Below are 13,688 nucleotides of genomic sequence, written 5' to 3'. Positions count from 1 at the left end.
CATTTGATTAAATAATACACGCTCTTTAATATCACTTATTTTCAAGACTAGTTGGTTTAAATCACTCAAATTTTTATTATTAGAGCTTAGCAAATAATACATTTCAAAACACGACGGATTTAAACCGTTTTCAAAATAATCTCTAAAAGTTTCAAAAGACATGTCTGGGTTAATTTCATTTGCCAAGGTAAGTAAGTCATAATAATAAGTTTTAATGTCTTCATTGTCCCGATGTTTACGCGTGTTTAATCTAAATTTCAGTTTACGAAATGGTTGGTCACCTGCGAATTCTTTTAGAAAATCTGTTCGAAATATTGCCCAAGTATTCAAAACATTTTTTGGATCATTTACATATTTTTGATACCAAACTTGTGCTGGTCCGTCCAAATAATTATTAAAATATGAAATCTTTAAAGAATAAGTCCAGTTGTTTAATCTTGCGGACTTTTCATATTTATTTAAAAATGTAATGGGGCAATCACTTGATGGATTAAACGTAGGTGGACACGTAAATTTAGGGATGGCCGGGGCTTTTTGTTCGGCCAGTGCTGTACGTAAAGTTATATTAGCCATTAATTTCTTGACTTTTTTAACATAAGACACGATCGTTTCAGTAATACTGACTTGCTTTTAACAATTTAGCAAACAAATATTCAAAATGACAATGTAGGACAAAATTAATTATGCAAAAAGAAAAATATATTTTTGTTTTAAAGAGGTAATTTTCATTCACGATAAGAAAAATCAAAAATATTTTTTCTGGTTTAAAAATTCACTTTTTTTTTAGCAGTGTTTTTCATCTACTTGAAACAATTCTACCAAATATCATTCTGACACAAAATCGGCGCCTCCACCAAATGTCACGTTTAAATTGAAAAGCCCTTTTGGCCCAACAAGTTAAACGAGACGTGCGTTTATTACTTTAATAAACGCCTTTACCGAGATCTTGTTTCAGAGGTAGAATCAAACCACGTGGTAGAAAAATATAATTTAATAACTAAATAATAGTTAAAACTAATTGACAAAATGGTTGGTTTATCAACTTGGTGAATCGGAATAAAACCTTCAACATAATTCCCAAAGTAACACTTTAAACAATACCTTTTACATGCACAAAATATTACAATAACAAATCTGTACTTACATTTGTAAAACAATTATGAGGGCAGCTTCGTGGAGGGTTTGGCACTTGCGATTTATTATAGTTTAAGAGATGGTTTACTATTTAATTAATTTGTAAACCCGGTGCGGGTTGCAGAATTCAGGACGACTACATTCTGTGGCGTGAGCGGAGTCTTCTGGCTAGGTACTGCCTTCTCCGACGTGGTGCACAGCAAAACTGGATTGATTGGAATGAACTGATTGAATTGAACTGAACTGAACTCCTCTCTAGGGTAGAACTTCCTTTTTATAGCATTCCAGACACTGGTTCCACCAATCAAAATTCCCAGACCTGGCCTCGTCTAGCCGACAACTCGTGACGACCTTCGACCATTGGTACTTGGAAAACATTCCACATTATTTCGCAATTCAGCAAATGCATCTTAATTGCAGTTGCACTCCGACCGCATTCCACAATTTTAATGTTTCCGCTCAAGTAATATAAACATTTTTTAATGTTTCCTTTCAAGTAATAAATTTGATTTATTATCCTTCGTGACAGTATTGTATTCATTAGTTATTTCTTCGACATTCATAAAACTGTTGTCTTCAAAAGGTGGATCTTCATTATTAATAGATGGTCCAGCTTCTTCGTTTAAAGCAAAATTTCGAACTTTTGAGTGAAATTTCACACATTCTTGAAAATGATTAACTCTTATTCTTGATAATGCATCAGCGTTGTTATTGATTCTTCCGGGTTTGTATTCGATTTTATAATCATATTCCTCTAACTTTAGACGCCAACGTGCTAAGCGACTTAAGGGGTCTTTAATGGAAAAGAGCCATGTTAAAGGACGATGATCGGTAATGAGAATGAATTTACGACCAAAAAGATATGGACGAAAATGTTTTACTGCCCATACAATTGCGAGGAGTTCTCTTTCAATTGTGGAATATTTTGTTTCAGCACTACATAGAGTTCTTGAGGCGTAAGCAATTGGTAAATCTTTTCCAACAGGACCTTGGGATAAAACGGCACCTATCGCAAAGGAGCTTGCGTCTGTTGTAAGCAAAAATGTTTCGTCAAAATTGGGATAAATCAAAATGGGATTTGAAGTTAAAGCTTTTCTCAATGTGTTAAAAGAGTTTACACATTCTTCATCAAAATGGAAAGTAACATCTTTTTGAAGTAATTTAGTTAATGGTTTAGAAATCTTTGCGAAATTAGGGATGAATCGTCGATAGTAACCGGAAAGACCTAAGAATGATTTTATTTCTTTAGGTGAAGTAGGGACTGGGAATTTTTCAATGCATTTAATTTTGTCTGGATTGGATTTTACACCATGTTGAGTAATAAGGTGTCCAAGATAAGCTACTTCTTTCCTTAAAAATTCACATTTGTCTGGTTGAATTTTTAAGTTTGCGTTACGTAGACGTTTAAAGACTTCCGTTAATCTGGTAATGTGTTCGTGAATAGTTGGTGAATAGACAATAATGTCATCCATGTAAACTAGACATCGTTCATTTTGAATGCCTAAAAGAATGTTGTCCATGACGCGTTGGAAAGTGGACGGTGCATTCTTGAGTCCGAATGGCATACGAACAAATTCGTAAAGACCATTTTCAACTGAAAAAGCTGTTTTTGAAATGTCTTTAGGATCTACTTCAATCTGGTGAAAAAAAAGAGGCAAGGTCGAGTGTTGTGAAATATTCACACTTACCTAATTGGTCTAGTAAATCAGAAATATTTGGCAGTGGGTATTTGTCGTCAACTGTCAGTTCGTTAAGTTTGCGGTAGTCTATTACAACTCGCCACTTTTGTTTTCCAGAAGCGTCTAGCTTCTTTGGGACAACCCATACAGGGGAAGACCATGGAGATGTAGAATGACGAATAATACCTTGATCAAGCATTTTATTAATTTGAGATTTTACTTCCTCTTTATGAATTTGCGGGTATCTATAAGATTTTGAAAATACAGGTCTGGCACCATTAGTTTCGATTGAGTGTTTTATCTCATTCACCTTGTTCATTGACTTTAACTAAGGCGTTAGGTAATCGGACCTTATCTTTTTCTTGGGCATAGAGAATTGCACTTGTATTAGCTAGATTGCATTTTAATTTGCATATTTTTTCGATTCGGCCTTCGATAGAAATTTTATTATTACATTTTTTATTGCAAAAATTGTTCTCTTGACTTTGATAAGGAGAGTTTGAAATTGAATTGTTACTTGAATCATTAGTTACTTTATGTAAAGGAATAGTTTTAAAATTTGTAATAAGTTGTTTTGATTTTAAATCGACAATACAATTATAGTGATCTAGAAAATCTAAACCTATTATAATCCCAAACCATCAAAATCAATATCCAAATCGTAGATATAAACTTTATGATCACTTCCAGCTACAAAAGGTATACAAACAGATTCAGTAATTAAAATTTTTTGATCTGTTATTCCTTGAACTGTTATATGTTCGGGATTTCTACGAGAATAATTTTTCACTGTGTTTGCTTTAAATATTGAGATTCCTGCTCCTGTATCAATAAGTAATTTAAATGTTTGCGAAGCGTCGTAAATATAATAAAGATTTTTTGAGTTCACTGTTAGTAGTGGACTTAAAGAAACTGTTGTTCCGGGAAGTTCATGTTCGGGTTCATGTCGTCGAAATTCAATGTTTGAAGTTGAGATTGGATTTGTGAAATTGGGTTTGAGATTGTAGAATTTTCTGGGGGATGGTTGCTTGACGTAGCAATCTGAAAATCCTGACTGCTTTCAGTTTCATGGGAATATGATGTGTCAAGAAGATTTTCATTTATTTGATACAATTCATTATTTGGGAGTTGATGAAACGTTTCAGTTTCAATTTGTTCATTAAATGATTGATTAGGAAAATCTTCATAGTGAACATGTAAAGTTCTTTGTGCTCCATTAGAATTAAAAGGACGTTGATACGAATTTGATCTAGGTTGCAAATTACTTTCATTAGGGGTAAAATTAGTTGGTCGATTTGAGTGTGCGTTATTATTATTATTATTAATAATAGGTCGCTGCATAGAAGAAGAGTTTGTTCTTTGATCAAAACTGGTCTTTGAAAATTATGGTTAAATTGTGGGGGTCTTTGATTTGATGTTTGTCTACATTGACTTGAAATATGACCAGATCGGCCACAATTGTTACATCTGGGAATCGAATTGGGTTTGGTTTGTGGTTTAGGATTTTGAGTTAATCTACTTGATTTTGTTGTTCAAAATAAGACAATTGAAGTTCTCTTCGAATTCTGCTTTGAGCTTCTAATAAAGTTTGTGGATTACTAGCACGAATTAATTGTCCTAAGCGAAAATCTAAACCAGTTAATAAAGCGTTCAATGCCATAGTTTCTATTAAACTAGTTTGAGCATCTTTTTGTTGTCTAGATAAGCCTGATTTTTGAATATTAGCAAGTAATTTTGAATTTAATACCTGAAGTCGATTATAAAATGTAAGGGGTGATTCGTTTGGCAATTGTTTTAATCTTTGTAAATCTTGAATTAGCGATGAGAGAACTCTTGAGTCTCCAAAATGTAAGTTTAGTAAATGTTTAAGTTCTGCATAAGTTCCTGGATTTCTAGAACTTATTAATTGAGCGGCTCTACCTCTCATTTTATTTTTTATGTGAATTAAAAGAAAAACTTTCTGTTGTGTTGTAGCCATATTAAAAGCACAATCACAAGCATCAATTAAATTTCCTAGAAAGATTTGATCACCATCAAATTCAGGAATAATTGAAAAAAATTTCTGATAGTTTGTAAGGTTCTACTTCTACAACTGTTGCTGTTGTATCTGGCATTTTGATATGTTAAGATAATTTTTTTATAACTAGTATTAAAATTGTTTTTAGTTTAAGTTTACTTTCTTATAGCTTAAACCAAAGATAGGATAGGGTATTAATGGTTTGGTGTAAGGAAATGCGATATTTGGAAAATCGAACAGTTTCACACAAAACTGTAAAATTGTAAAGTAAATCGAGATGATTCTTTACTAACATAAAAATTAACATTCCGTCGTGTTCTCGCTGCTGCTACTGGACTTTCCGGACGTAGTTTTCACGAGTGATGATCGGATTGCTTCTGACTTCTGAGTCTGAGGTTCTTTCTTCGTTAAGGGATTGGAATCCGCCGTTACTAGTTAGAATACTCGTGTTCTAGCAACGTTTACGAATCCTACTGCGACTGCGCCAATTTGTTGGGTTCTTCTTTTTATGAAGCACTTTTTAAAAAAAATTATTTATTTCAAGAAATCACTTAATTATATTGGAATAATAAAATAATGGTACTATTAACTACTTATGCAAAAGTTTAATATTAATAGACGCGATTTTTACACTACACCTCTAATTTATAATATTAGCCTATGCTGACACAGCTTGATTGCACAATTTTACTATAGCTATGGTTTTGTAATTGGAACACGATTTCCGTTTAGCTGACTTGGCAATCTTATGGGTCAGTGTCCGTCTCTGGTGGGTGACCATGATATAACATATATATCCAAAATATCCGTAACAGCTACTCACTCAGTAGAGATGCACTGGACACCAATGTCGATGAGATTAGAGCGTTGTTTGGCTTGTTATACATGGCAGGAGTGCTCAAAGCCAGCCATACTAACTTAGCGGATTTATGGAATACGGATGCAACTGCACCAGAATTTTTTAGGATGGTTATGTCTAAAAATCGCTGCTACCTACTTTTACGGGCTCTTCGATTCGACGACATCAGAAGTAGAGAGGAAAGAAAAAAGCAGGATAAATTAGCACCCATAAGACAAATATTTGAAATGTTTCAAGATAACTGTGAAGCTTGCTATAACGCCAGGTGAAAATTGTACTATTGATGAAATGTTGGAGGCATTTCGAGGTCGATGCGGCTTCCGTCAATACATCCCAAATAAGCCTAGTAAATATGGCATTAAAATTTTTTCATTAGTTGATAGCCGGTTTTTTTATACCATAAAGATGGAAATTTACGCAGAAAAGCAACCAGAAGGTCCATTTAGACTGGATAATGATTCAATGAGTGTTGTGCGCCGTTTATGTCGGCCAATCTATAACTCCGGACGAAACGTTGTTTGCGACAACTGGTTCACTTCAATCCCCTTAGCTATTGAGCTACTCAAGCGTCAAAGGCTGACTTTAGTTGGAACTCTTCGAAAAAACAAACGAGAAATTCCACCACTGTTTGTAGCAACTAAAGAAAGGAAGGTCTGCAGCAGCATGTTTGGGTTTGGAGAAGAATGTCTACTAGTTTCATATGTTCCTAAAAAGAACAAAAATGTTCTACTTTTGTCAACTTTGCATGATGATGACACCATCCATAAAGACACCGGCGATGCTTTCAAACCTGAAGTGATTACGTATTATAACAAAAATAAAAGTGGGGTTGATACGCTGGACCAACTGAAAAGTATTTATTCTGTGGCAAGAATTACCTGCAGATGGCCTTTGACTATCTTTTCTCGGTTCTCAATATTGCTGGAATAAATGGGTTTATTATTTTCCGAGCGAACAATATCGATCTGCGCATGTCGCGACGACTATATTTGAAATCATTGGCAAGTGAACTGGTAAAAAATCACATAAAGAGCAGCTTGATTAATCAAAGTTTGCCCCATTTACTAAGCTTGCAAATAAAAAACGATTTAGGAATCCCTCCAAAAGATCAAGATAATAACCCAAACGAGCCTGGAGAGAGAACAAAATGTAACTATTGTCCAAAAAAGAAAAACCGGAAGACTAGTGTCAGATGTGCAAAATGTCAAGCAGCTATTTGTAAGGAACATACCGTCAACTACTGCGTTCAATGTGTTCAGCCTGACTCGGAGTGAGGACAGAAGTGGAAAAAGACTATATTTTAGATGTTATTTTATTTGCCACATTAATTTCAAGAAAATATATTCTTTATTTTAGAATTTTGTATATTTACGAATATAAATATATTTTGATATATCATTAATACATCTAAACTATATCATAATACAGTAAAACTCATGTAAATCGGAATATCACAGTGAGGTTATACATATACGGGTTTCCGCATTAAGGTGTCCCGACTTACACAGGTTTTACAATATATGAAGATATTTCATTTAATTTACATTTTTATCTAACATTATATTATTTTTTTTTTCATTTAACTTCACTTCGTTTGAAGAAAAATTATCTACAAGTAAAGATGAGCCCTCCGCTCACCCGCGGGCAACGGCGACATTTATTGTAGCGCGGGTAACGCAGGGTTTTAACATCCGCACAATAAACAACAAAACCAACAAACAGGCTTCTTACCTACCCTGTATGGTGTATATCAGGTTTTGCAGCATTGCCACATCTACCTGTTGCATGCAGTTCAAGGATGCTATAGTTTTTTAATTTGATCATAGATGCTACTGTCAAACTCCGAGTTTTTAGGGTAGTGTGATTGTAAACAGAATGACCGGCAAATTAGTTTGCTTGATGTTTTCAACTAAGCAGGTTTTATACGATTTATGTTTTTTGAATATTAGTGACGACCTTGTGTACGTCTCTAATTTTGTGTAAGTTTGTTTTTGTTAAATATCCTAGTTGTATGGAACTATTGAAACATTTTAGTTTTAAATATGAGTAAACGTAATAAAAAATGACAGTAAGCGACCTTTGACTTATGAAGAGCTTATTGAAATTGCAGAAGACTTTTCAGACATCGAATATCTCAGTGACGACAATGATGATGTTGCTGAAAAAGCGAGTGTTACTTTTCAAGAACTACAAGATGAAAGTAATGTACAATATGAATTTTATATGAAATTTAATTTTATAGGTTTTATATCGTTTAGATTTTAGTTATACTAGAACCTTTTGAAGTAGATGTTGAAGCTGAAAATTTCGATAATCATAAGGAAATTGAACCACGCAAAAACCTAGAGCCTTTGCTACAACCAGTTCTAAATAAAAAACAGGTTATAGAACAATTCATGCTGAAAAACAATTTAACGACAGAAGAAAATATCTGTTGGAGAAAAAATGTACAATACCTGACACCGAACATTTTATGGCATGAAATTCCTCTATGATCCAGTTGAACTTGAGATTCCGTTGAACTTTTTCAAGTTATATTTTCCTGATGGGCTATTTGATACAATGGCTGAATGTACTAATTTATATTCAACTCAAAAAGGTACCCGATTTGCATTTAATTCAAATGAAGAGTTAAAAAAGTTTGTCGGTATCCATATAATAATGGGAAATTTGCACTACCCGAGGGTGAGATGTTATTGACATACTAAACATTCGATAAGAATTCCAATAATCGCCGAAAATATGACAGTAAATTGATTTTTTTCTCTTAGAAACCATTTGCACTTTGTAAATATAGGGTCAAAAGATCCTAATTCTTCTGACAGATTTTGGAACGTAAGGACACTTTTTAACACCATAAGAACAAGATGTTGAATGCTGCCATTAGAGTCCGAACTATCCGTTGATGAGCAAATTGTTCTTGAGGCTAAATGTAAAACATTACATAAAAAATAAGCCTAATCTATGGGGAATCAAAATATTTGCCTTGTGTGGTAAAAGTGGCCTCTTATATGACTTTATATTCGGAGATTCGATCAATGGTCGGCGAGAGGTGAACACGCTGGTCGGTCCGGTGTCGATTTAGAGAGGATTAAGCCATTTTCACCGAGCAATTTTTGGAATCCATAACTCTTAAAGTAGCTAAAATTGTAGGAAAATACTTGGATGACCGTCTCAAATCGCAGGAGAACATTATGAAGAGGCTGTAGGGTGAAACAGAGCAACTAAAAGACATCAATTTAGAATTGGAACGCAAATGCGGTAACCATAAACAAACCCAACGTAGCCTAAATATTAGGATATTTGGATTTGCTTACACTGAAAACGAAGATTTGCGGGCCAAGGTTAGCAAATGTCATCGGATGACGTCGAAAATCCGGGTGCACACCCTCCTGCAATTTAACTAACATTTTTCAAAGATATTGAACGTGGCGTTGTGCTAAAAAATAGCAAATATCTCTACTATAAACATTAGAGAGGATCACCAAGTTTCGTTGGATCTATTGGACGCGACCGAAAGTTTTCTCACAAGAATGCGTGGTGTCTACATGGTGTGGTATATGTGAAAGTCAATGGTGCTATTACTCGTATTAACCAACAGTGACATAAACATATAGCCAGGTATTATTAAGGCAAGGCGCAAATTGAGGCACGTATAGCACGTGTGAGGTGACGTGACACGAGAGACACAGCGCGTGCATGTCACACGTGCTGCGCGGTGATCCGCATATTGAGACGCAGTTTCTACCTACACTCGCAACCGCCACATTAAAAAATGTCTGAGGCACGAACAAATCAATTGTTACTATTAAACTTAAGTTCTGAATCAGAATCAGATGATGCTGAAGAGGAAATTTTGTTGTATTTCTTGATAAAAAAGAAATTTAAATCCCCTAATAAGTACATTCTATCAGAGAGAAAAAGGAGCGGACAGTTCAAAATTACAACTATGATGAGTGATGCTGATTTTACCAATTACTTCCGCATGAATCGCAATCAGTTTTTTGAAGTTCATGGATGATTCGACAACACATTGACTCAAATGGATGTAATGCTCAAAGGCCGATAACAAGTGAAGAAAAACTTGCAGTTTTCTTGAGGTAAGTAACATATTGCCAAATTCATAGTAAAGTTATTTATTTCATTTTACTTTTACAATCTGTTATGAGAATCAATGTCCTCCAAATCGGCTTACATAGTCTGCCAAACCCGAAAAGCCAGGCTGATCTTGCAGGTTTCCATCTTCTTGTTGTTGAGAACCGTGGATCAGTGTCTGACTTTGGGAATCTGACCAATCATGGGGCGACGGATAAGGAGAGCTTACAACTGAGTAATGAGAAGAAGTTAATGTCGAAGGTGGTCGGCTTGGGATGTTCATAATTTCCCCTTCTGCTTTTGACACAGCCTGAAAAAGTTGGGTCCTCACCCTATGCTGATAATTGGGGGCATTTTTCTTGTTAGTTGGTACATAGAAATGAAAAAATTATATAGAGGGTCGTCTGTAAGATTATCCCTTGATTCCAATTTTCTTCTTTCTTCCTCCCGTTTTTTGGTTCTCTCATCTCGCTGCTGTAGAGCTCGCTTCAGTAGACTTTGCATATCGTCCTGCTTTCTTTTTTTTGACTGTTTGCTGCTGGCCACTGGAGTTTGAACTAATGTACCTGACATTTTTCTAGTGGATTCTTCAATGTTGTCTCTATCAACATCAGCATTGTTGAATTGTTCATGCGTTACACTTTCGTGTGAATTATCCCCATCTACATTTTCGGAGTCCAAATTTCATTGCTTATGGGTAGCGCAGATGGAAGTTGTGAATCGTCATCGCTATCGTTTACGTTTCCTTCACGGTGTCCAGAGGACATAAAACGTTCAAGAAACGTCATTTGCTTCTGAAATCGCCAAAGCCTAATGTTTTCAGGAGCAGCACCACTTTTAATACATTTCATTTGTCGCCGTCGTGCATCTCGATAGGAGTTTCTCAATTTAAGCCACATAGTTTTCGCCTCTTCCCCTGAAACAAATATCATCCAACTAAAGAAATGAATAAGAGAAAAATTAATTTTAAATAATTTTTTTTTTAACTTTTATTTTATTTATAAGAATTGTTGTTTGAGGAATCGCTATTTCACAATATAATATTTATTAATCAATTTCGTTTTGTTTCAGATATTTGGCTTCTGGAGACAGCTACAAAAGTATTGCTTATAACTACCTGTTGGGAGATCGCACAGTGTCTAATATTGTCCAAGAAGTAGCTGTCGCTATATGGAATAATATGCAATCGATATATTTACCCGAACAAACAACAGAAACATGGAAATCTATAGCTTCACGGTTTGAGCAAAGATGGCAATTTCCACACTGCGTTGGTGCAGTCGACGGAAAACATATTGTTATTAAAAAACCTGGCAAAAGCGGATCGTCATACTTTAACTATAAACATACATTCTCTATTATTCTAATGGCAACAGTTGACGCGGATTACAAATTTATCACCGTTGATATTGGAGCTATGGGAAGATTTAGCGATGGAAATGTATTTGCAAGTAGTGGCTTGGGCAAGAAAATGATGAGACACACTTTACAACTTCCCAATCCTGATCAAATACCTACGATTGCTGAGTCGCTGCCGTACGTTTTTGTAGGAGATGAGGCTTTTCCTTTATCGGAAAATCTAATGAGACCATATCCAAGGAGGCAAGTAACTGGAAATTATGAACACCAAGTTTTTAACGCCCGACTTTCTCGAGCTCGGCAAACAGTGGAATGTGCCTTCGGTATACTGTCTTCCCGGTTTCGCGTATTCCGGAGACCATTTGAAAGTAAAGTGGACACTGTAAGAAATGTTGTGAAAGCCGCTTGTGTTTTGCACAACTACTTACGACCCTCAGTTTCGGTAGAAGATGTAACTGATATCGAACAGCTGCCACAAACTCAGTTGTTACATGTTCAAGGAAACAGGGTTAGAACTTCATCAGCTGCGTTTAGAGTCAGGGAGAATTTTACAGCATATTTTAACAATTGGGGAGCAGTTCCGTGGCAAAATCAATCCGTTACGCTTGGAAAATATTGAAAATATAGTGCTTTTCATTTGTACATTTTTTTGTGCAGGTACGAATAAAACATTTTCAAGAAAAATATATTTTTTGATGTACGCATAGGAATAATTTTGAGACTATATGTACAAGTATTTCAAAATATGTATAAACTTACCGTCTTTTAAATTTAAATCATTAGCAATATCCTCCCAAATCCGGTTCTTCAGTTTTGTCTTCATATAATTCTCATCTTTTGTGTCGTAAAGCTCCTTGTGTTCCCTTACCGCCTCTATCAACTTCTCTTCTGCCATTTTTTTTATCCAAAAAAGGGAAAACAACTTGTGGCTTTCCACACACACGTGGCGGCCCGGCACGAGAAACTGTGTCTCGACCACTGTGCCGCACGATCGACAGACAGCGCTGATCACGCCACCTCACGTCATGTCATCAACGTGCGCTGTCTCATTGGATCCTGTAGGTTACAAAAACACGCGCTGCGCTGTGTAGTGCCACACGTGCTATACGTGCCTCAATTTGCGCCTTGCCTAACAGCCATAATATTTGATTGTTGATGATTGGATGTGTGGGTGTACACACCGGGAATATTTATTGATTTTCTTTTTTGCTGTTTATCATTTTTGTTCTTTGTTTTTTTTTTATATTCACACTTATATACTGTTTTAAGAATTAATTACTTGTTTGTGGTGTGGGGTGGCAAATCGTTCAACTTTCGGTGCGGTTTGTTTTCTTTTCGTCTGCGTATTTATCATTGTTTGCCACCATATATTTTTGTCTAGTTTGTTGGTTGCTTATGCTACATTGTACACTTAAAAGTTAGGTCAATTACCAAGAATTTTGATAAACTTAAGGATTATATTGATGCTCATGGCCACGAATTGTTCGGAGTATCGGAGACTTGGCTCAGCTCTTGTTCTGATGTTTTGGGATCCGAAGCTCTGGACATAAGAGAATATAATTTTGTTAGAGAGGACAGGCGAGGTCGTGGGGGAGGTGTCGGGCTTTACATTAAGGAATACCGTTCAAATTAGTCATTAGCGAATGCAATGACGTTGTTGAACATATGTGGGTTGAGATTGAATATTGTTATAAAAGCATTGCGGTAGGGGTTGTGTTAGACCTCCTGGCTCTAATTGTAGAAATTTTATAAATTACTTTGATAACACGTTAACTGAAATGTATTCAAAATTTGATGAGGTTATATGATATGTGCATGGGTGACTTCAATATTGATATGTTGGATTCTGATAGTTCGATACCTACTTTGCTGAGTAACATTTTAGAATCCTTCTGTATTAGACAAATCATATCTCAGCCTACTAGAAGTGCTAAAAATAGATCTACGTTAATTGATTTAATTTGTTGCAATCCTACCCTAGTTGCCGATTCGAGGACTGGGGACGTGGGGATGCCACTCTGCGGATTGCTTCTGATGATCCGAACCAAGATGTTTTCTGTTATCGACAGCTTTATTGTATAGACTCTTTTAACGCTGATCTTTTAAAAGCAGCATTTAATCAAATATACGATATAAATGGCATATATGACAAGATTTCTTATATTACAGATATTATTTTGGGGATTTTTGATGTTCATGCCCCTCTAAGTAAGAATGTGGGCTCTAGAAAACCGTATCGACCTTGGGTAACGAGTAATTTTTGAGTAAACAAATTTCAATAGACATGCCGTTTAAACATCATTCAACTAACTTGGGTTTTGATTAAGTTTTTTCCCCTTTCAAAAATAAAAAACCAAGCAACCTGTCATCTTCGAAACCAACACTGGGTTTTGATTAAGTTTTTTCCCCTCCAAGAATAAAAAACCAAGTAACCTGTCACCGTGAAAACCAGAACTGGGTTTTTTGATCAAGGTTTTTTTCCCCTGTGTAGAATCAAAAAACCAACCACCTTATGTATACCTGGGTTCAGCTGTCCCCCCTTGTA

The 13,688-nt window shown here is 35.5% G+C and overlaps 1 protein-coding gene and 1 long non-coding RNA gene across 2 annotated transcripts in view; both read left to right on the top strand.

Annotated features, from left to right (window-relative positions):
• The window catches only part of LOC145738457 (uncharacterized), a 404,307-nt gene that overhangs the window by 187,312 nt on the left and 203,307 nt on the right, over positions 1–13,688 (top strand). The window lies entirely within an intron of this gene.
• Positions 7,565–8,657, top strand: LOC145738392 (uncharacterized). The gene is made up of 4 exons (XM_081993211.1): positions 7,565–7,571; positions 7,737–7,894; positions 7,948–8,122; positions 8,190–8,657. Exons 1-4 carry the CDS (start codon positions 7,565–7,567, stop codon positions 8,387–8,389), a joined length of 540 nt encoding a protein of 179 aa, XP_081849337.1. The 3' UTR covers positions 8,390–8,657.

This window comes from Ips typographus, linkage group LG15 (assembly GCF_016097725.1).
Source record: "Ips typographus isolate SLU linkage group LG15, UJ_Ityp_2.0, whole genome shotgun sequence".
Taxonomy (NCBI): Eukaryota; Metazoa; Arthropoda; class Insecta; order Coleoptera; family Curculionidae; genus Ips; species Ips typographus.
Note: the sequence above shows the minus strand (reverse complement) of the source record. Positions and strands in the feature narration are given on the sequence as shown.